This window comes from Schistocerca serialis, chromosome 2 (assembly GCF_023864345.2).
Source record: "Schistocerca serialis cubense isolate TAMUIC-IGC-003099 chromosome 2, iqSchSeri2.2, whole genome shotgun sequence".
Lineage (NCBI taxonomy): Eukaryota > Metazoa > Arthropoda > Insecta > Orthoptera > Acrididae > Schistocerca > Schistocerca serialis.
The window spans coordinates 772,378,813-772,400,624 of NC_064639.1; the positions used below are offsets into that span (position 1 = coordinate 772,378,813).

Genomic DNA, 21,812 nt, shown 5'->3' on the forward strand with positions numbered 1-21,812 from the left:
GTGACTCTTTGAAATTTTATTCATGTGTGTGTCAATATCGTATCCTCTCTTGATCGCGCTAGAGGAGGACAGAAGATGGGAGCTCTGAAAAAGCAAAAGCCCTCTTAGCTGCTTTGGATCACGTTTAAATTTCGTCAAATTGTAATGAACGGTTCCTAGTGGTTCCAACCTGTACATAAGAGCAAAAATTGTTGTCTCGATGGGATACTAACGGGTGTGATCACGTTCGGTAGGGATGCAGGTCCATACAGCAGGGTTGACAGCCTGAGGGCGCCACTAATGTCAAAGGTTGTGAAGAACGTCTTCCTATTTCTCACAGCACTGCTAACTGTCGTTTCCGACGACGAAATGTGCGGGAATCAACGCCCCTAGTAAAGAGGTTGCTTCAATGACGCCCTTTGTACCACTCCGTGCAGCCTTTGCGTGCCCATTCTGAGGGCCGGTGAGTCTGAAATGTTTTCCTCAACCATTCAGAAGAAAATAGCTTGATTTCAACAACGGTCGTCGCTGTTCTAACCTCCCTCCATTGTAGAGGCGTCAAAAGAAGGGGTGAAATCTTGGTAAGACCCTGTGTGACGACATCAAGATCGTGTGACACGTACGCGGTGGCAGTGCTCAGAATTGTGGCAAAATTTGTTGCCACTGTTACATTACCAACTCACCTAACACGTCACATGAACTGAGCTGTGGCCTTTTTTGCAAGTGTCAACACCTTGCGGTCTGAACCGTCGTCGAGTCCGAGGTTGACGTCGCAGACGGTTGTAGGCACCTTTAAGCCAAATTTAAAACTTGAGCGTTACAATGGGTGAGAATTACGGGGCTTAGAAAAAGTGATCGTTTAATTAGGTTGCGCTGTGCCCTTTGGCGTAACACACGCTACAATGCGAGCAATACTTCCACCATGATGTGAAGGCAACCACACTTGCAAAAAAAAAAAAAAAAAAAAAAAAAAAAATGGTTCAAATGGCTCTGAGCACTATGGGACTTAACATCTATGGTCATCAGTCCCCTCGAACTTAGAACTACTTAAACCTAACTAACCTAAGGACAGCACACAACACCCAGCCATCACGAGGCAGAGAAAATCCCTGACCCCGCCGGGAATCGAACCCGGGAACCCGGGCGTGGGAAGCGAGAACGCTACCGCACGACCACAAGATGCGGGCCCACACTTGCAGTGAAGTTGACGTGGTTACGTACATTTGTGGGTCAAGCCTGAGGCCAGAAAGGTCTAAGTAAGTCTAGAATTTTTTGCGATGGATGCGGCTAATCTGGAGCAACTCTGGGAAATGCCTATTGTTATGAAAGACAAATATATTATGTAGGACTATTGCAGACGTTATAATAGTCATCAATATTTTGTATATTAAAACACAAAACCAAAGAGTAACATACAAACTTATACTGGATACACTTTAAACTTGCCGGCCGAAGTGGCCGCGCGGTTCTGGCGCTGCAGTCTGGAACCGCGAGACCGCTACGGTCGCAGGTTCGAATCCTGCCTCGGGCATGGATGTGTGTGATGTCCTTAGGTTAGTTAGGTTTAACTAGTTCTAAGTTCTAGGGGACTAATGAACTCAGCAGTTGAGTCCCATAGTGCTCAGAGCCATTTGAACCATTTGAACCACTTTAAAATTGTCCACTGATAACAGTCAATCGTCCATCCACTTTTGGTCCATAGCTGTGGATAAGAACTTCAGTTACTCTAAGAGTGGAAAATCATGCGTTCGATGAATCATGTAAACTTTGTTCAGTTAACAATCGTGGTTTGCCTATTTGTGCGTTATTTCTGAAGTGGAGATGGGGAGCCAGCAGGCAATTTTCATAGACGATTCTGAAAACCAGCTAAAACCCCTCTCAGCTATAACAATACATTAAGTGGTTGGTCGTTTAGCATGGGCATTCGGATGGGTTTGCCTCACCTACCTGCCTCGCGAGCCATAGTGCTTCGCGCGTAGCTATTCGGGCATACCGAACCCACGTGTATGGTTCAAATGGCTCTGAGCACTATGGGACTTAACATCTATGGTCATCAGTCCCCTAGAACTTAGAACTACTTAAACCTAACTAACCTAAGGACAGCACACAACACCCAGCCATCACGAGGCAGAGAAAATCCCTGACCCCGCCGGGAATCGAACCTGGGAACCCGGGCGTGGGAAGCGAGAACGCTACCGCACGACCACGAGCTGCGGGCGAACCCACGTGTATACAATCATCTTAAGTTGACTGCACTAACCGGCGAACACTTATATTGTCAGTGTTAACAAATGAAGTCACACCCAAATCGTATCGATCCTGTTCCGTTTTAAGCTTTAAACTGACAACCAAGGAGTTTCTTTATCAGTTACAATTCCTCCTCTCAGTAAAAAATGCTAGTTGGTTTTTACCACATTATTACATGTTCATTCTGGTGGGAAATATACAAAGAGCGTTATTAGACCTTATTCCCTTTCTCGTGTCGTTCCCGGAGAATATCACGAAATTTTAAACAAGAAAGATAGATACTGCATAGTGGGTGTGTTACGCTACAATATTTAGAAAAAAATTCCAAAAGAAAGATCGAAAAAATAAAAAAATGCTGCAGTGGTAATTCTTGAGAAAAGACAGCTTCTCTCTAAAAGACACCATAGTTGATTAAGCTTTACTTGAGTGAAACAGCTCCCTCTCTTCGCTCATAATATCTGACATACTCTGGAAAATATTTAAGTGTACACGAAAGGTGTTCAACAAAGCTCGACTCTAGCACAGAGGTCTTCGTGTATTGGCCAAAACGGCGATATAATAAATGACGGATGAAATTTAGTTCATATATTCGCATAATCCGGATACGAACCGAAACTGCATGCGAGAAATAGCCCAATAGTTCTGGGTCATAAGATAAAGTACCAACAACAGAAATACATGATTAAAGAAGGTATCTATGTGAAAAAGATCTACTTTCATTACGACATTAAACAGTATAGTTTCCTTCAGCCCGAAACTGCTCCATATATTAACGATGTCTATCTCTCTCTCAAGCTGTAAGCTGCAGGTAACGCAAGAAGACAACTATTTTGGGTGACGAAGATGATTTATAAGATGGTCTGATGGTACCGGATTCAATAATATTTTCACAAACAGTAAACGCAAATAAATGTTCTTACCCGTGTATTAAGGAAATAAACCTAGTATTTTAGATCGACCTTAGATGTAGTCGACGTCAGTTACATAGCAGAGTTCTATGTAGTATTCGGTTATTGTCAAGTACTCTTTCATACGTCTGGTGTGATCTTCTTTGTGTGTTTTACAATGCCTCTACTCAGTCATGGTAACGTGGTTAGAAGTAACGAAACTCTCACAGAAAAAAATATTACGTGAACATTCCTAGGACTGAAGTGGCCAGCCCAGCTTGAGGGTGTTTGGAGAGAACGGGGCTATTGCCAGGGCATCTACCTTGTTACCCAAAGGCTGGCACCGAGAGCACCAAAGGCGTCATTACGTCTGAAACAGCTAACCTGCAATCCACAATTGCTATAAAAGCCGAACCCAAACGACAATGTAACAAGACAGTTTCACGGACATTGCTGAAAAGCATCAGTATCACTTGTAAGAAGTAATTATGAATGATGGACTGAGTTCATTTAACTGGTAATATCAATATACATAATGTACATTTGGAAACAGAGGAGGGGTTGCGGGGTTGGGTAGAGTGGACCCCATGCAATCGCGATATGTTATATACTTTGGATGTGATATCTCAGAAGTAGCTGTATTCTGAACCATCTCTAAATGACGTCGTTTTGTTCATTTTCCTTCGTGAAAGAAACTATCACAGGATAATTATACCCGGATATTGGTTTATGCCAGGAAGTGAAGAAAAATTTCCACCAAGATGGGGAATATCTTCCGTTCTTCTGGACGTTTGACGTTCCATTCGTGGGATCTCTCAGTATATGACTTCATGAACTGCAAGTTTGCTTACATTTTCAAAGATGTTGCCATAATTAAGAATGCAGACCAGGTTCATATGTATAGCTGGACAAGGACCGTCTATCGTATGGGCGTGTGCTATACTTCACATGGATCTCACGTCGAGTACTTTACGTCCGGTGTAAATCCTTCAATCTTTACTTATTGACAAGATGAAGAGATTAGGATTTATGTTCGATATTGGTGTAATTGCCAAAAAATTCGTAGTAATTATACAGCTCTGAGATAAAGTACATGATAAAAATTTCGGAGCATAACAGGGGGCGTGAATCGAGTAAAATTCTCCCAAATAATCGAAGGTCGGAAATGCACCGTTGTAGACTTAGAGCCGTGAAGCGACTACCGGTCAGTGTGTGTACATTTTAACTAAGTTGCATTAGTTATACCTGTTACGCTAAGGATCTCAGTTACTTATTAAATTAGCTGAAGATAATGGTCTCAGTTTAACAGTCACGGCTAGGTAAACTTTGAATTCCTCTGCATGGGTTGTTACGTTAGACGCGAATTTTCAACGATATTCACTAGGTAAAGCTTGGTTATTAAATCAGCTTTGCTGGAAGTACCGTAACGACATTTAGTTGTTAAAATACTAAGATATGCTGTAGAAACAGCATTCTGTCGGTATGTGGCACTGCGCGATATAATGTTACTGATAACGAAATAAAAGGCCAAATGTTTTAATTTCAATTGCGCCACAAAGTCGCGCAGGAGGCCTGCGACCATTACGTAAACTCTGAGCACGTCTTACTTTACAGCTTCATTAGGTCGATAAAATGAAAAAATCACTTCTTGTTAGAATTATATTTGCTGACGCGTTTCGGAGCACCGATGTCGAGGATATAATTAATTTTGACAACATTTCTGTTGGAGAAAAGTACTTTAAAAATGGGCACAAACAGTCTTGACCGCAAAAAAGTTATTTTGATGGTAAGGGGTTTCGGTCAGTGTTTGACAATACTCAGACCCTCATACCACGATGGTACGGGGTGGCGGTGAATGGAGCAGGTGTTGTAACGTCGACGTATGTGGATGACCAGAAACTGAGCGAAACCAGTTACCATGAGACTGTTGGTGTACATTCTTAGAAAAAATAATTGAATTACCCGAATGGGACGGAAATTGGAAGACGTGATTTACAGACAAACAAATGTTTGCAATTTCAGAAAAATTGGATGATTTATTTAAGATTAAGAACTTCAAAAATTGAGTGTGCCAGTAACGCGTTGGCCGACCCTCGGCCCTAATGCAAGCAGTTATTCGGTTTGGCATTGTCTGATAGAGTTTCTGAATGCCCTTCTCAGTGATATCGTGCAAAATTCTGTCTAATTTCCTCCTAAGATATCCAAAGTCCTGATCTGGGTAGAGCGCCCTGTTGGCGAAAGTAGCGTTTTGCAAGCACAAAGACAAGCAGTATAAACTCTCGCCTTGTGCGGGTGGGAGTTATCTTGCTGAAGTGTGAGCCCACGATGGCTTGCCATGAACGGGGCAAAGAATGTCGACGACGTATCACTACGCTGTAAGAGTGCCGCGGATGACAACCGAAGGGGTCCTGCTATGATGTGACGTGGCACCCCAGACCAGCAGTGTCGGGCCGTATGACGGGCGAGAGTCAGATTGGTATCCAACTGCTGCAAGGGGACATCTCCACACACGTCTTTGCTGGTCATCAGTGCTTAGTTCTAGGTGATACTCATCACTGAAGACAATTCTAGTCCAGTCAATAGGGTTCAAGGCCGTAGACGTGTCCGGATACGCCCCAAGCGGACAGAATTTCGCACTATATCCCTGAGGATGATTTCCAACAACTCTTCAATCAATGCCAAGCTGAATAACTATTGGCATAAGCGTCAGAGATGGGCCAACGCGTACTGACTTGCTCAATTAGTGAAGCTCTTTCTCTTGAATAGGTCATCCAATTTTTCTGAAGTTGTAATTATGTGTTTTCCTGTAAATATACATGACATTTACCCATTTCCGTGCTATTCGGTTCACTCCTTCGTGGTGTGTCTTTTGTGTATTAGAGTGTATAAGACCGGCCGGTGTGGCCGAGTGGTTCTAGGCGCTTCAGTCTGGAACCACGTGACCGCTACGGTTGCAGGTTCGAATCCTGCTTCGGGCATGGATTTGTGTGATGTCCTTAGGTTAGTTAGGTTTAAGCAGTTTTGAGTTCTAGGGGACTGATGATCTCAGATGTTCAAAATGTTCGAATGTGTGTGAATTGCTAAGGGACCAAACTGCTTAGGTCATCGGTCCCTAGACCTACACACTACTTAAACTAATTTATACTAAGAACAACACACACACACCCATGCCCGAGGGAGGACTCGAACCTCCGGCGGGAGGGGCCGCGCAGTCCGCGACATGATGCCCCAAACCGCGCAGCCACTCCGCGCTGCTTGACCTCAGATGTTAAGTCCTATTGTGCTCAGAGTCATTTGAACCATTTGCAGTGTATAAGACGTGTTCAGAGCTAAAATGATTTGACTTTTACTACTGTATAGAGGGCACACTGCAACATGGAACAGCGGATCACAAGCACCATTAAATAACAAAACAGCTGATTAGCCGCTCAAAACCACAGTGACAGACACACGGTAATATGTTCGCCTACCGGATACACTTCCTCAAGCAAGTTGCAGATCGGCTGTTGTTTTGTGAACAGAACGTCCACAACAATGCCCCTCGGATCTCTGGTTATTGGGAAAGTAATGTTAGATTCGACGCCCCCTGGTTGGTCTTACTGTCAGGTTGTTTTCCTCCACCATGGTTTCTCCGTATCAGTATCAAATGAAAGAGAAACAAGAATGAGAAAGAGAAGTGCGACCACTTGACAGCACGGCCGGCGGCGGGAGCTCACCTGAGCAGCTGGGGGATGGTGTCGTTGTGGCGCGGGATGATGAACTCGTCGAGGTCTATGAGGGCGGCGTGCGAGTAGCGGTACATGCTGCGGTACAGGCAGTCGTTGAGCGCGGCAAACAGGCCCTCGGTGCGGATCTCCTTCTGCGACGCCATGTTGAGCTGCCAGGGCAGCAGCGTGACGGTGCCGCGAGCCACGTAGTCGCGCAGCACGCAGTCGACGGCCGGGCCCAGCGTGTGGTTGTACAGCGTGAAGTGGCGCGCGCCCAGCACAGAGTTCAGCTCCAGGAACTCCACCAGCTGCAGCGCCTGCCGCACCAACCAGCACACAAGTCTCACTCGTCTGAAAAACTACTCTGGTCGTGTCTGATATGTACACGAGGGATAGAAGGGCTAAATCTTAAGAAGGTAAGAGAGGAACCTGGAAAGGGCATCATGTCTTACATGTTGCTAGTGTTGTGGTCTTCAGTCTGAAGACTAGTTTGGTGCCGCTCTTTTAGCTAATCTATCTTAAGCATGCCTCTTTCCCCCCCCCCCCCCCCCCCCCCCCCGCAAAACTTCCCTCCAATACGAAACCGACAATTTCTTGATTCGTCAGAGTATATCCGATCAATCTATCCCTTCTTTTAGCCAAGTTGTGGTGTAAATGTCTCTTCGCCACAGGTACATTTAGTATCTCCTCATCAGTACCGATCTACCCAACTACTCATCTACATTCTTCTCTCTCTTCTTTCGTTTCACCCTCTTTGGGGTACGCTGGATCAATCATTTCTTTGTGCGTTGCTCTTTTCTTAGGGCCCAGTATTTCTTCATTCTTTATGATCTTCTTCTCCTCTCTTCTTCCGAGATGAAGGGTTTGGACTTTTGTGTAGATCTGTCTTGGAACATTATGTTTTTATCTTTATTAATAAATTTAGCTGTTCGATCAATAAGTGAATTTTCTAAAATCTTTAATTCTGCTAGGTCTTTCTCAGTTTCTTTAAACCAGTTGGGTTTCGTTTTGCGGCTACGGAAGAAGTCAATGATTTGTTTAGTTAATCTGATGGAATTCATTCTGAGAAGATGATCATAAAAATTTATTCTCCTTTTTCACATATAATCTGAAAGTTTTTCAATTTTCTTGTAGAGAGTTTCATTTTCGATGTATATAATCTTATTGTCTTGAAATTTTGGCCCAATGATATTTCTTAAAATTTTTCTTTCCTTTAGCTCAAGTTTCTCCATTTGACCTTTGAAATTCATGTTAAGTATTTCTGCTGCATACAGTGCTTCTGGCTTAATCACGGTCTTGTAATGTGTAATTTTGGACCCCCATGAAAGGGATTTTTTGTTGTATGTATTTTTTGTTAGATGAAAGGCCAATTCAAGTTTATTTTTTCTGGATTCCATTGCTTTGCTTTCCCCAGCATTCCCACTAATCCATTCTCCGAGATATTTGAATTATTTTACTATTTCAATCTTCTGTTCTTGAGCTTTGAGGTATTTACATGAGTGCTTGATGTTTGTCAATATCTTAGTTTTTTCAAAGGGGATGTGAAGACCTATTTTAGCTGCTTGTTTCTTTAGTTCAAGGATTTGCTCCCGTGCTTCTTCCATTGTTTCGGCAAACAGGGCCATATCATCTGCAAAAGCAATGCAATTTACTTTAAGGTTCTTCTTTTTGCAACCCAGTCTTATACCACTCTTAATATTCTTTTATTGAATAACATCTTAAAAGCTTTTATTCTGTTTTTGTCTGAACGGATAATCGCCCACGTTTCACTTAAACACTCTAGACGAATCGATCCTTTGGAATGACAATGTTCCAACTGACAAAATCGAAGAAGGTGAGTGGTTAGTGTGACAAGATTCTCTCTGACTTCTGCTACAAGTAGTACGTATACGTGCTGCAGTTTGCGGAGAAATAGCCGAGTTACAAGAAAATCGAAGTTGCAGCTGATATCACTTTGTTTGAATCGTTGGAAAAACGAGTTTCTATTTGACAGATGAACACATGTGTGAACGACGGAGTTACGAGTGCTATAGTGAGTGATTTTAGAACCACATTTCGTCAACTCATGATTGCTTCTGTTATTCGCAAATCATTAAAAGCATTGCTGCTCTTGTTCACTGTTTGTGTAGTGTTAATAAAAATAATAATGGATACAAATAATGATTGGATAGCTGAATCATTAGAGGGTTCCGGTTCACCATATAACTCAGAAAATTCAGACGTTGAAAGCAGTGCAGATTTTTTTCACTTAAACGTAACTAATTACATGCATGTGTCCTCTCAGGGCGCTCATATATACCATTATATAATAGTCTAAGTGGTGGAAACCGGCCGTAGCCTTAAATTAAGAGAAAAGTCCAATTGGATTCGATATTTTCTTCAAAAATCATTGGACTTGATACAAGTCTGGCACATATTTCATACAGAACATCACGCACTCAAACACTATCGGAACTATAAAAGGTCAACTCTTAATTTCATGGAGAAGGGATACGAGCAAAGGGCACTACTTTCGCTTCTGAAAATAATGAATGTACAGCATTGACTGGATAGTTAATTAAATCAAAAATTGCACAACATTGAACTATTACTAGCAGAAGATAAGAAGAGATATGTCAGTGACATATTCAAGTACAAGAACATGCGTAGTGTGGATCAAGAATGGGGTTGGATTTCCTTATGAAGAAATGATACATAGGCTGACTGCATTGTATTGGATTTGAAATGGGCTTATTTTTTATTATTTAATTATTTTTCTTGTAAGTAATGATAAACAAAGATGAATATTTGTATAATTACTGCATTACATTAGTTAGATCTTATCACCCCAACAAACATTAGGTTTCTAACGGGGAAAATATCTCTCATATAAATTGTTCACTTTTGTAAGGGTATAAAAACAAGAAAAAGGAAATTTTCTCTTACAAATAAACTGAATACCCAAGTGTAGATATCAGTGACACGTGATAATGCATGAGAGGCTTGTATAGCATGTCACATACCAGTCTTTTGTAGTTGTCAGACTTTGTTTGCAACAGCTGTTGTACAGAGAGTGAGGTAGGGTAAAGGTTACCTCAGCAATGTCACACTTTTATTACAATGATTTTGTAAACGTCCTTTAAAGTTCATTGTGATAAGCATTGACTACGACCACTTAAAAAAATCACTACTTTACGTGGAGAGACAACCGGGTAATGAAGTGTTAGTTGACACCTCGTCATTTTGACGGGTCTAAATACCTCCAGAATTGATTTCCTAATACTTAAATTTATATTCGATGTCCACAAATTCATTTTTTTTCAGAAATAGATTCCTTACAATAGCTAGTCTGCGTATCAAATCCTAATTACTTCGACCATCATTTTGCTGCCCAAACAGCGCAACACATCGACCGCTTTGCATATCTCATATCCTAATCGGATCTCCTCAGCATCGCCTAATTTGAGTAAAATCCTCTTTTTAAGAAACTATCCATCCGGTTCACCTGTCTTCCAAGTCCTTTGCTGTCTCTTCAGGAGTATACACTTAAGAAAATAGTAAATGTTACACCATTAACATCTTGATTGAGCAATACCAAACCGATAGTCCAGCAATTACATACCTTAGGGATACGTAGATTAAAACTTCATGCTCACGGGCATGTATTTTGAGTAGAGGAAAAGCCATTCTAAGAGGAACAGTAGTGGCTATTGGGTGCGTCTAATGTTACTGCAAATTTTCCGGTGGAAATCACAAGATAACGTACTCAGAGGGCGTGCACGTGGCAGCTTACTGCGCTCCTCCGGATTTTCAGAAACGTCGGATTATCGGCGTGAAGGACAAGGGAGAATTGTACCAACAGAGCGCACAGATTGTTGGCTGAAGTGAAATGATAGCACTGAGGTGCATTCACGGCGGCAGAGTCTATAGTCCTTTCGAGAGAGGCTGCAGCACAAGAATATCATCACTGAAAAATAGAAGGATGGCAACAGCTGGAATATGCTTAGATGTTACGTGAGGGATGGGGGGAGGGTGGTGGTGGAGGAGGGTTCATTAGGTAAAGGGTTTCCACTCTGCCCTTTATCGCTGACAGAGACTTGCTTGTCATTCAGCCAAAGACGACTAGGACACTGAATGGTATTTTATGGTATAGTAGGCGAGTATCGCTTTCGTTTGTGGCGGTCACATCGACGGCAACGTGTCTGTAGATGATACTGTGCAAGGTCACAAGAAGCAGCGATTCTAGAGTCCCATACCTATCCAACTCTTGAAACCGTGGTATGGTGAACCACTGAAAATAACAACTGAGACTTGGCAATTGCTGAAGCAAGCCTGAGCGATCGCGACTACCTCTCAAGCCTGTCAAAATTAATTGTCATACCTTTCATGACCAAGGAAGGTACCGAAGGGCATATTCCAGTAACATGCTACAAGCCCTACGCTCCATTTCACACCACAAACAATTGAGGAATGTTCAAATCCATGAATGGCCTGCTCTGATTTGTCAGGCATAGAGCATGCCTTGAATGCGACGGGAAGACGAACACTTTCATGCTAGATTCCAAAGAGCAGTCTTCAAGAATTGTCACAATATGTCTTCCTCACGATGATGTTGGGAGTCTCGTTTTCCTTTCAATCCACAACGAACGTAGGGGTGTATTCTTGTCCGCTTGGGTCACGACTCATACTGAAGTTGATAATGGACTTCAGTTACAAATTAAATGAAAGTTTAATCATTCAGTACCTGATGAACTTACCCACAAAGTTTGCTAAATTTTAGGCAAGTCTTTTATGGTTTAATGTAACACCCTCCATCTTTTATTCAGACAATGGAACCCTCAAAATAAACAGCCTGAATTCATCTTCTCAGGTTCAGTTTTAAGCTTCAACTTTTGTTGCAAGTAATTAATAGTAAATCGGGACAACAGCATCTAAGGAATGGTTGTATACAACAACGATTAAGGAACATATTATTTTCAGCAGTAGACTCGATTGCCCCTAACAGGGCAGGTCATTGCCGCTCACTCCTATTAGAAAAACATGTTAAAAAAGCAAGTTCGTGGACATTGTCAACCAGGAGATACGTTATCTGTTGTAAATCTTTGATTTATGTTAGCATATGAAAGGCCATGAAGTCAAAATCTCACATGTAATCTTCTTCATGTGGCTGGATTAATAGTTTAGGCTAACAATCTAGCCATCTTCAGATCGTAAAACATTCTTGATTAGTGCTGGTGCCACTACGGCTTCACACATCATTAAAATCTCTCTTAAAATGAAAACGCCACACGTCACAGCTTTCTATCGTTCATGGGCAGTGTAACTGAAAGGTGGTCATAAAACAAAGGCGTTACGCCATTAAACATTGGTAACTGACACAATCAGTACTTTTTACTTCATCTCGTAACAGAGATCATCATATACAGGGTGTTTCACAATTCATGTTTCACACTTCTGGAGGTCGTACAGAGGACCTAGTACATCAAGTTTTACATGGTAACCCTTATCCAGAAGCGTCATTCAACGAAGTCACAAAGAGTCAAAGATAAGGCGCCGGCGCCTGTAAATGTATGTACACACAGAATGATTCCGTAATTATGTTACGAACTTTCAGGGACGACAGAGACCGATAAATGTGTTAATTTGAGGTAAGGGACCCTGGTTCTTAAACGAACAAGTGCAAAGTTATACGTGAAAATCATTCTGATATCTCTGACAGTGAAATACATGTACCAGTACGGTTGTTGCTAAGAGTGAAGAGAATGTAACCCTGAGAGAATGGTAGTATGGACCGAGAAAGGAAAAAATGACCAGTAAATATGGGCTCAAAAACGTATACGTGATGAGCTATGGGCACCTGTCCATCTACGCTGGTGAAACACACATCTCTATTGAACTAGCTCATTAGGTAGGCATTTCAGAGCCCATGTTTACTGGACATATCCTCTTGTTCTGGTCCATTCTACCACCCCTGAAAGTCGCCAATCCTACAATCTTCGCAACAACAGTAGTGATACATGTATTGTACTGTAAGGTATCAGAATAGTTTTCGCCTATAACTTTCGACTCGTTCGTTTCCGATACACGGATCCTTACCTCAATCCTTGAATGTTTGTAACACCATGCGCCGGCGCCTATAATTCTGACGTTCTGCAGCGCCGTTGGATGACGTTTCCGGACATGAATTCCTTTGTAAAATTTGATTTACTAAGTCCCTTCTACAACCTCTAGAAGTGTGTACATGGATTGTGAAATATCCTGTTTATGACATGAAGTGCATCATGAATTATTAAACATCCCGCTGTGGAAACATCGATTCCCGTCAGATCACCGAAGTTAAACGCTGTCGGGTGTGGCCGCCACTCGGATGGGTGACCATCCGGGCCGCCATGAGCTGCTGCCGTTTTTCGGGGTGCACTCCGCCTCGTGATGCCAATTGAGGAGCTACTCGACCGAATAGTAGCTGCTCCGGTCACAGAATAACATCATAACGACCGGGAGAGCGGTGTGCTGACCACACGCCCCTCCTATCCCCATCCTCAACTGAGGATGACACGGCGGTCGGATTGTCCTGATGGGACACTTGTGGCCTGAAGACGGAGTGCTGTACACGAGATGAAGTGAATACTGATTGTGTCAGTTGCCAAAGTTTAACGGCATAATGCCTTTGTTTTACATCTTTCAGTTCCACTGCCCACGAACGATGAAAAGCTGACATTTTAAGAGAGATTTTAGTGATGGGTGAAACCATAATAACACCAACACTAATCAAGAACATTTACGTTCTGAAGATGGCTAGACTGTTAGCCGAAATTAGTAATCCATCCAGATAAAGACAAGTTCATGTGCGATCTTTACTTCATGGGTGTTCAAACCGTAATATAAACAAAAATAAAAAAAAAATATTGAAAGAAACGCCGGCCTTTATATGTAGACGACTACAGCATGCTGCGGCACGCACCTGGTTGTAGGAGAAGTGCAGAGGCTTGACGCAGACGGCGAGTCCCTCCGGCGGCGTGGGCGGCTGCTGCTGCGACTGCCCCTGCGCGGAGCCGTTGCGCAGCTCGGGGTCGGTCGGCGTGTTGCGCACCAGCAGACGGTTAGCGGGCGGCAGCCGCAGGCGGCTCACGACCGACACCGAGGAGGGCGCGCTCAGGTTGCGGCCCAGCGGGCACAGCACGAAGCACGCGCTGTACTTCAGGTTCCAGTTCTCGCGGATCACCTGGCCGCACAACAAACACTGCCCGTAACTCACCGATACATCCGAGGGCTGGCCGTGTTAGCACAGCGGCAAATACTAAACCGAGCTGAAGCGCTTCAAGGGAGTATCAGCGTAATTTGGAGACCCCATTACGATACAATACGTAAACTAATATGTCGTAAGATAAGTCTAGATGTTACCTGGCAGGGTAAAACGTAGCAATTCACAACTGAACGGGCAACATTTACACTGATGGAAGATATTTTGGTATCCATAAATCAGAAAAATCTACTCACCACCAAACAATTATCCGAATACGGCGGAAATCCGTAATCGGTAGATGCGAACGATAAAACTACAGAAACTGGGCAAGTCGATAACGTATTGATCCACCTTTGGCCTTTATGCAGGCAGTCGTTAGGCTTGGCACGGATTGATAAAGTTGTTAGATGTCCTCCTGACGGTTGCAGTGCCCAGTTCTCTCCAAATGGAGCGTTAGATCGTCAAACTCCCGAGCAAGTTGGAGGGTCCTGCCCATGATGTTCCAAACGTTTTCAATTGGGGAGAGTTCTGGCGACTTTGCTGGCCAAGGTAGAGTTTGGCAAGAACGAAGACAAGCGGTAGAAATTCTCACCGTCTGTGGGAGGATATCTTCTCGTTGAGCCCGCCGCTGGTGGACAAGCGCTTCTAGGCGCTTCAGTCTGGAACCGCGCGACCGCTACGGTCGCAGGTTAGAATCCTGCCTCGGGCATGGATGTGTGTGATGCCCTTAGGTTAGTTAGGTGTAAGTAGTTCTAAGTTCTAGAGGACTGATGACCTGAAATGTTAAGTCCCATAGTGCTCAGAGCCATTTATCTTCTCGTTGAAATACGAGGGGCGTTCAGAAAGTAAGCTCCGATCGGTCGCGAAATGGAAACGACTATGAAAATCCGATAAAGCTTTGCACAGATGTGTTGGGTAGTGTCTCTAGTATAACCCCAGTTAGCATCACGTCGCTCTTCTCATTTCTGAGCTCGCAGTGAGTGCGTAAAGATGTCTAGAAAATAGTGTCTGCCGCCAAGTACGAGGGCCTGGTGAGAAATTTCGCCTGAAGCTATGCAGCTAACATTACATAACTGTCGTGCTGTTTCTTCTTCAAGACAATTCTCAGCCGCATTCTGCAGGGGCGATGAAGATGCTCCTGCATCGTTTTCAAATGGAAATGTGAGATTACCCACAATACAGTCCGCAATTGTCTCCCCCTGAGTTTCATCTCTGGTCACATGAACCGCTGTCTTTGAAGACAACATTTTGACACAGACAACGAGGTGTAGGCCAGCGTGGAGAATTGGCGGAAAGCACTGGCGGCTGCCTTCTATGATGAGGATATTGAAAAGTTGGTACAACGCTATGACAAAAGTCTAAGTCAGAACGGCGACTACGTAGAGAAGTAGCTGAAAGGTGTAGCTAATTGTTACAAGTAAAACATTTCTGATGTTCACTGTGGTTTCAATTTGGCAATCAATCGGAGCTTACTTTCTGAACAGGCCTCGTATAAGCCCGGTATGGCTTGCCATGAAGGGCAACTAAAAGGGGCGCAGAATATCGTCGACGTACCGCTATGCTGTACGGCTGCCGTGGACGACAACCGAAAAGTTCCTGCTATGAAATCAAATGGCACCACACCATCACTCCAGGTTGTCGGGCCGTGTGGAAGGTGACAGTCAGGTTAGTATCCCACAACTAGGCGGGGCGTCTCCAGACACGTCTTCACTGGCCATCGGGTCTCAGTTCGAAGCGAGTATCATCACTGATGACAATTCTACTCCGGTAGATGAGATTCCAGCCCGAATGTGCCCAACACCCAACACCACTGCAAACGGGCCTACTGGCGTATAGAGGTCAATGTTGGTGGGCGCAAGGGGTGCAGTGAGCTCAGCCCCCCTTTCTGTGAGCCTCCTGTTAACGGTCCTTGCGCTCAGTGAAGCACGAGTTGCACGTCGGATCGATGATAATGGAGAATCCGTGGCTCTGAGGGTCTCTCTGACGATTACTTGGTTTGCCCTCTGTCTAGGTGGAGAGCTTCCTTCTTAACGCTGTGTTTGGCCATGATTCCTGCGAACATTGTGGGATAGAGACATCGCTCCTATTCAAATGTTGAGTGATTAGCCGATTACTGCACCTGGCTTCTTTGAGCTGAACAACATATCTATTCTTAAATGTTGACATTTGCGTATATGTTCGCGCTCCTGTCTGCGAAGAATAGTTGCTGTCCAGCTGAGTACGCAGAATAAAGGTCGCTAAGGTTTTATGTCCCGACATCAATATGTCCCCTGTTTACTATCCTTGCCGAAGGACCAATTTATCACCGTAATGTAATACAGATTCCCGGTAACAATCAACGCTTAATTACTTAGCTTATAAGAGTTCCACATCTCTCGCTTTACGCTTTATGCGTCGTGTTTTAGTTCTTACTTATGAGTCCTATGAATCCTACAATAATGCCCTCCGATAATTCATCTTACATTAAACCTACTTTATTTTTATTGAGGCATAGTATTTTATAAAACTTATTATGAGAATAATCTGAAGTGTCAGACCATCTATACATATCAGTTTTAATATCATCATCATCATCATCATCATCATAAACATTTGATGTAGTTACGTGATCTATTAAGCTGTCCTTATTCGTGTAACACATTTTAACATTTGTTTCACATTTCAATATATACCTATAATGAAAATCTACATAAAGCGTAATTCTACTTAATTCAAAATCAACCAAATTTTCCTTAAATACGACAGTGCACTTGAAATTCAGTCTTGGAGTCAGAGCAGTAGCTCCACGTCTACTTTGTTACTTATTCGCAGCCCTCCTTTTTTGCACGTTCTGCGTAGTTTTATCAAAAACACTTTTTCATAAGTTTGAAAAGCATCTTTTCGAAATTGTTTATTGCATTCATACGTTCCTCGGTATTAATATCGATATACGATTTCATCATGAAATTTGGGGGTATGATATTATTCAGTGAATTTTGCTTCAAAGGGGATAGCATAAATTTCCCCTCACTGACGTCATTCGTATTGATAGGATGTACAGTTTACGACAAGAATTTCAACATATGTAAACAGAAAGACTCACCTCCAAACAGTTGTCGAGAAAATCGAGTTTCGAAATTTTGAGTGTGCTTGTGTACCTTGTATGGCCTCCAGTATTCAAGGAGTTCGCAGCCGAGCGAGTAAGTGCATAGTTTTATGAATGCGATGGCTCTAGATCAAATCTTGCTGCTGGTATTTCTTTTTTTCATCCCAACGTAATTCTAACAACAGATTTATTACGACTTTGCAAAGTATCAATGATTTATTTATTGTTTTAATGATCTTCATCCTGAAAAAAAGGAGCAAAACTTTTCATAAAGAAACTGGAAATAAAAAGGTAACCAAAAATATTGAATCGAATGGGTATACTCATTTATTTACATTATTGTACCTACAATTGTGACAAGTACAATGTGTAACATATAGAGCAATGCAGGAATCGGGATGATACTGATCGTAGACACATGAAAAAGAATAGTTATTGCGACATAGAGTGCATATAAAAAACGCCGAGTTTTTCGTGTGGTTGGGTTTCTGAATGTGTCTACAGCAAAACGAAGTTGATTTACATTTATAAAGGGTTGCTGGTAATCACATAACTTCGTAGCCTACAAGAATGACGTGGGACCTGTCAATATGAATCAGATCTGTGAAGGGGCGATCGTACTGTCCCCTTGTTAGAATAAGATTACTGTTGAGACAATGCTTTAAAATTCTTTAGTAAATTACTTAGCTTTCTGTCGTATAATATAGAAATCAGCTTGAGTTAATAAAATTCTTCTGTATCTGTGACCGCATTGTCAATGTGTAAGACTTCCGACTTTTCAGCCACTAGTGCAAGTGATCTTACTCAGCGTGCTGTTGGTCACTTGGCCAATGCTGTAAGAGGCCCAGAAGAATTTTATTGACAAATCAGCTTCTTGGGAACTCTTGCTTATGGGTGGTACCATTTTCTCAGCTGTTAATGGTAGAGGAGAGTGGTGAAGTTCACTGGATACTTAACGACCATTTCTAAAATATGAAATATGTCACAATCATCTGGTATGTTCATTACATCAAAAATGTCCAGAGAGAACCATGCAAAATCAAAGAGCTTTAGGTGTTGTATCACAGCCCAACTACAGAGGCTGTTAACACCGAGGTATACAGAGTGGTCAGAAACAGTATGAAAAACTTGTAAAGGTGTTGAAGGGTATGCTGTGCTGAGAAATACACTTGCAGACAAAAAAATCACAGCACCCAAAAATAATTAACGGAGGGTAATCAAATTTCGATCCGTTTTTAGTGGAACGGTTTTGCTCATGTTACCGCTTAAATTCACCGCGTCAGTTAATTATGATACAATCCTTATATTAATTTCGTACTCATTCATAAATTAAGCAAAAATATGATTGCCGTAGAATGCAGCCCACCCTACTGACGCCAGTTTTGATGCTGTTTTTTCAAATTACAGTTCATGAGAACTTGCTTTGATACTCTGCTTCTTTATTCTTTCTCTCTCTCTCTCTTTCTCTCTCTCACTGCATCTGACAAGCCCCGAGGAGAACTTCAGCAAAGGAGTTCATACATCGTGCCTGGGACGCCTCCCACTATCACTTCATTGCTCTCCACAAGAAATGTTGCCGAGGACGGCCGGGGCGCCGCCGTTTAATGTACCCTTTTCTCATAAAAAGCCGCATACCTGCCACCAATGGGGTCGCCGGTGAAACAGTACGATATTAAATTCCTTGAGAATGTTATACTTCGCAGTAATGACTAACCGCTGCGATTGTACCTCTGGTGAAATATGTAGTACCACCCTCTAGCAATGACGTTTATTAAGGCACATGTGCTTCTTCTCTGAAGCGCCCACCTCGCACATTTTAATTCGGAATTGTGTTTCATTCCTGTTCGCTGGTGTTCCGTTTTCCGAAGGTAAGGTAGATCCACATACTCGAATCACTTATCCATATTGTTTTTTTTTATACATATGATCATCCGTGATTCACTAAATAGTGATTTATTCTTAATCGAAAGATTATCTACTTGTGAATCTTACAGTCTTCCATCCATCGTATGTGAACGTTAAATAAAGGTTGAAGCAGCTAAGACATCAAATACACTGGTGGGCAAAAATTAAGGAGAAAAGTAATTTTCGCGTGATGCGTCAAGCAACACAGTTCGACAGAACTCGGACCATGCATAGAAATAACTGTTACAATATACTCGTAGTACGGAGGTAACTGAAAGAAATACGCAATGAGATGGACTGAAATGACATTTTTATTCAAACATTAATTACAGTGACGTCAGCGGGATTCATGATGGTCGTCTGGACATTGAAAAAAGCCGGATATGGTTCTGAATAGGCTGCGTTATCATCACGGACAGCAGTGAATGTTCTGCAACGTGCTTCCATGCTGAGCAAATGCGGGTAAGGAGCTATGTTTCCACATAAGCGTACGGCATAATTACTCTACCACGCCAACATTTGGGGTTACACTCGTCTGGTATGAGACATTCCCGGGAGGGTCCACCGGGTGCTGAACTGCACAATAACCTTGGGTTCGGTGTGGGCCGGCGGTGGGGTAGGTGGACTGCTGTGGCCTGTTGTGGGGTTGTGGACCACTGAGGGCTATGGCGGGACGAAGACTCTCCATCGCTTCTAGGCCCCTGTCAATACACTATACACAATACTAAGTATAGCCCTATAGCACTGATATCGTATGTAAAATAATTATCCTACACACTGTAAACTAATACTTGCAGTCGTACGTATAACTTCTAATATTTCTCTTTTACTCAAGGAATACTTACAAACTTCCAGATCACTCCAATGACAACAGATTACTTTCAAAATCGGTGGATCTTCAGTGCACATTTTTCGGCAGGATCTTCTGACACAACAAAGACTTCACATACTTTGCAAAAGGAAACGAGCACTCTTTATTCGTCTTACAGAGCATGTATAGTCGCTTTCCAAGAAATAAAAATGTCTATCAAGTTCTATAATCAATATTCGACACAGTAACATCGAGGCTTAACGATTAACGAAAGTAAGGAAACTTCACTTGTAATTAAGTGAAATTTGATTTCGTGGACCTATTATGTGCCACAGTATGGCGAACAAGTTATGGAACCCTAAAGCAAGATAGTGTCTTAAAGCAAGACAAGACCGTGTAATGACATTAGGTCATAATCGTAAATATGTTGAATTGATGGAATATCACAGGACTGTCAAATTAGCATTTAAATACAAACTGAAAGGAAAACTAGAAATGCGCAGACAGATTCACTCGTTTCTTGAAAGGGACGCGTGATTGCTTAGCTTCTAGGATTTCAGAGAATTTATCTTACAGTCGTTATTTTGATTTCGAGAAAGTACTCTACCACACGAAATGATTTTGTCCTTCATTAGGATAAGACTATTTAGCAATAGAAGTGGCACAGTGGTTGAAACAATGACCCAATATCGGCGAGAAACATCAGGTCGCATTGATTTTGAGGGTATGTATCTTTATTAATTTACGTCTTATCATTGGTGGTTACGGCTCATTCGTCAGTGGTACTGTTTATTTCAACAAAAAAAGAAAAAAAAAATACCCGTAGCCATATAGTGACAGAAACGAAAACATTAAAGAAGGAAAAGGCAAACGAAGTACAGGTCGACGTGGACTTCCATTTAAAACTTGGTGGTGTTCCAGAATGGACTGCATCGAAACACTTCAGCCGTGTGGTGCTTTGAAAACCGGTGCTGCTATATGAAAGCAATTTTCACAATCACTCAAAGCCCGTGTGGCGAGGTCTTAACACGTTTCATATAACACCCAGGGCAACTACGGCCGGATCAGTTCCCGCTCCCTGCTGTTCGCACCTGCTCGCTAGGTTTCGTTGGGGAGAATATTTTCTCGTCCATTTGTGCTCTTTTTCCTCGGCCCATGGAAATTCGAATAACTTGCGCGTCGGCAGAGCAGAATAAGCACCCGCCAGGGGAATACGGCCCTCCCGCCTCTCCGTTATTTACGCCTGTACCACAGAGGGTGCCGCCTGCGGAAAGGCATGAAAGCGCCAGATCTCGCCTTCTGCCAGCCTCCAAGCCAAGCCGCGCTCGCGTGAAATATACAGAAAGTCACGCCAAGTCTCGCGAGTTATTGATACCGAAACAGTTACAGCTTTATAGCGGTGGGAGGCAGCCACCGTTCTCTCCCTTGTGTCAATCGCCAGCGAAAAGTGAAAGGTAGAAGAACTGAAACGAGAGATTCATATCAGATTTATATCGCTTCTCACCGCGTAAATATCGAAATCGGCAAAAACAACATTAAGTTTAAACAGTTGTGCGTTTTTCATCATTATAAATTATCATTTTTATATATCTATGATGTGTTTTGGAGAACTGTACCTTCATCAGCAGGTGAATACATGTAATGTAAATCTGAGCCCCTACACGTTATCGATTACGCTAAGTTATGATCGAGCCGCCATTCGGTTGTTGTGAAAAACATGAAATAATGCGGTGCGTATATAGTGAGATTCAGTTGCCCATTCCGAAGTTGTTTTATGCAAACCGCAGAGTTATATCTGGTCTTCAAAAACCACGCGCGATAGTTTCATATTCTCTAGATCGATACGCGCAACCTAATAGTCCTACAGAAAAAAAAATGAAAAGGACCTTTTGTAGGAAATTTAATGTAGTTAAATTTTGCAGTGGGATACGTAATATCTGAAGGCCACGGTTTTCCAGTTAATAAAGAG

At 42.6% G+C, this 21,812-nt stretch overlaps 1 protein-coding gene across 1 annotated transcript in view; it reads right to left on the bottom strand.

Annotated features, from left to right (window-relative positions):
* The window catches only part of LOC126456393 (uncharacterized), a 119,291-nt gene that overhangs the window by 65,911 nt on the left and 31,568 nt on the right, over positions 1-21,812 (bottom strand). Inside the window, exons 4-5 of the mRNA XM_050092147.1 lie at positions 13,761-14,021; positions 6,830-7,137 (exon numbers count right to left, since the gene is read on the bottom strand). Coding sequence (XP_049948104.1) covers positions 6,830-7,137; positions 13,761-14,021 — 569 coding nt within the window. The remainder of the gene's footprint in view (positions 1-6,829; positions 7,138-13,760; positions 14,022-21,812) is intronic.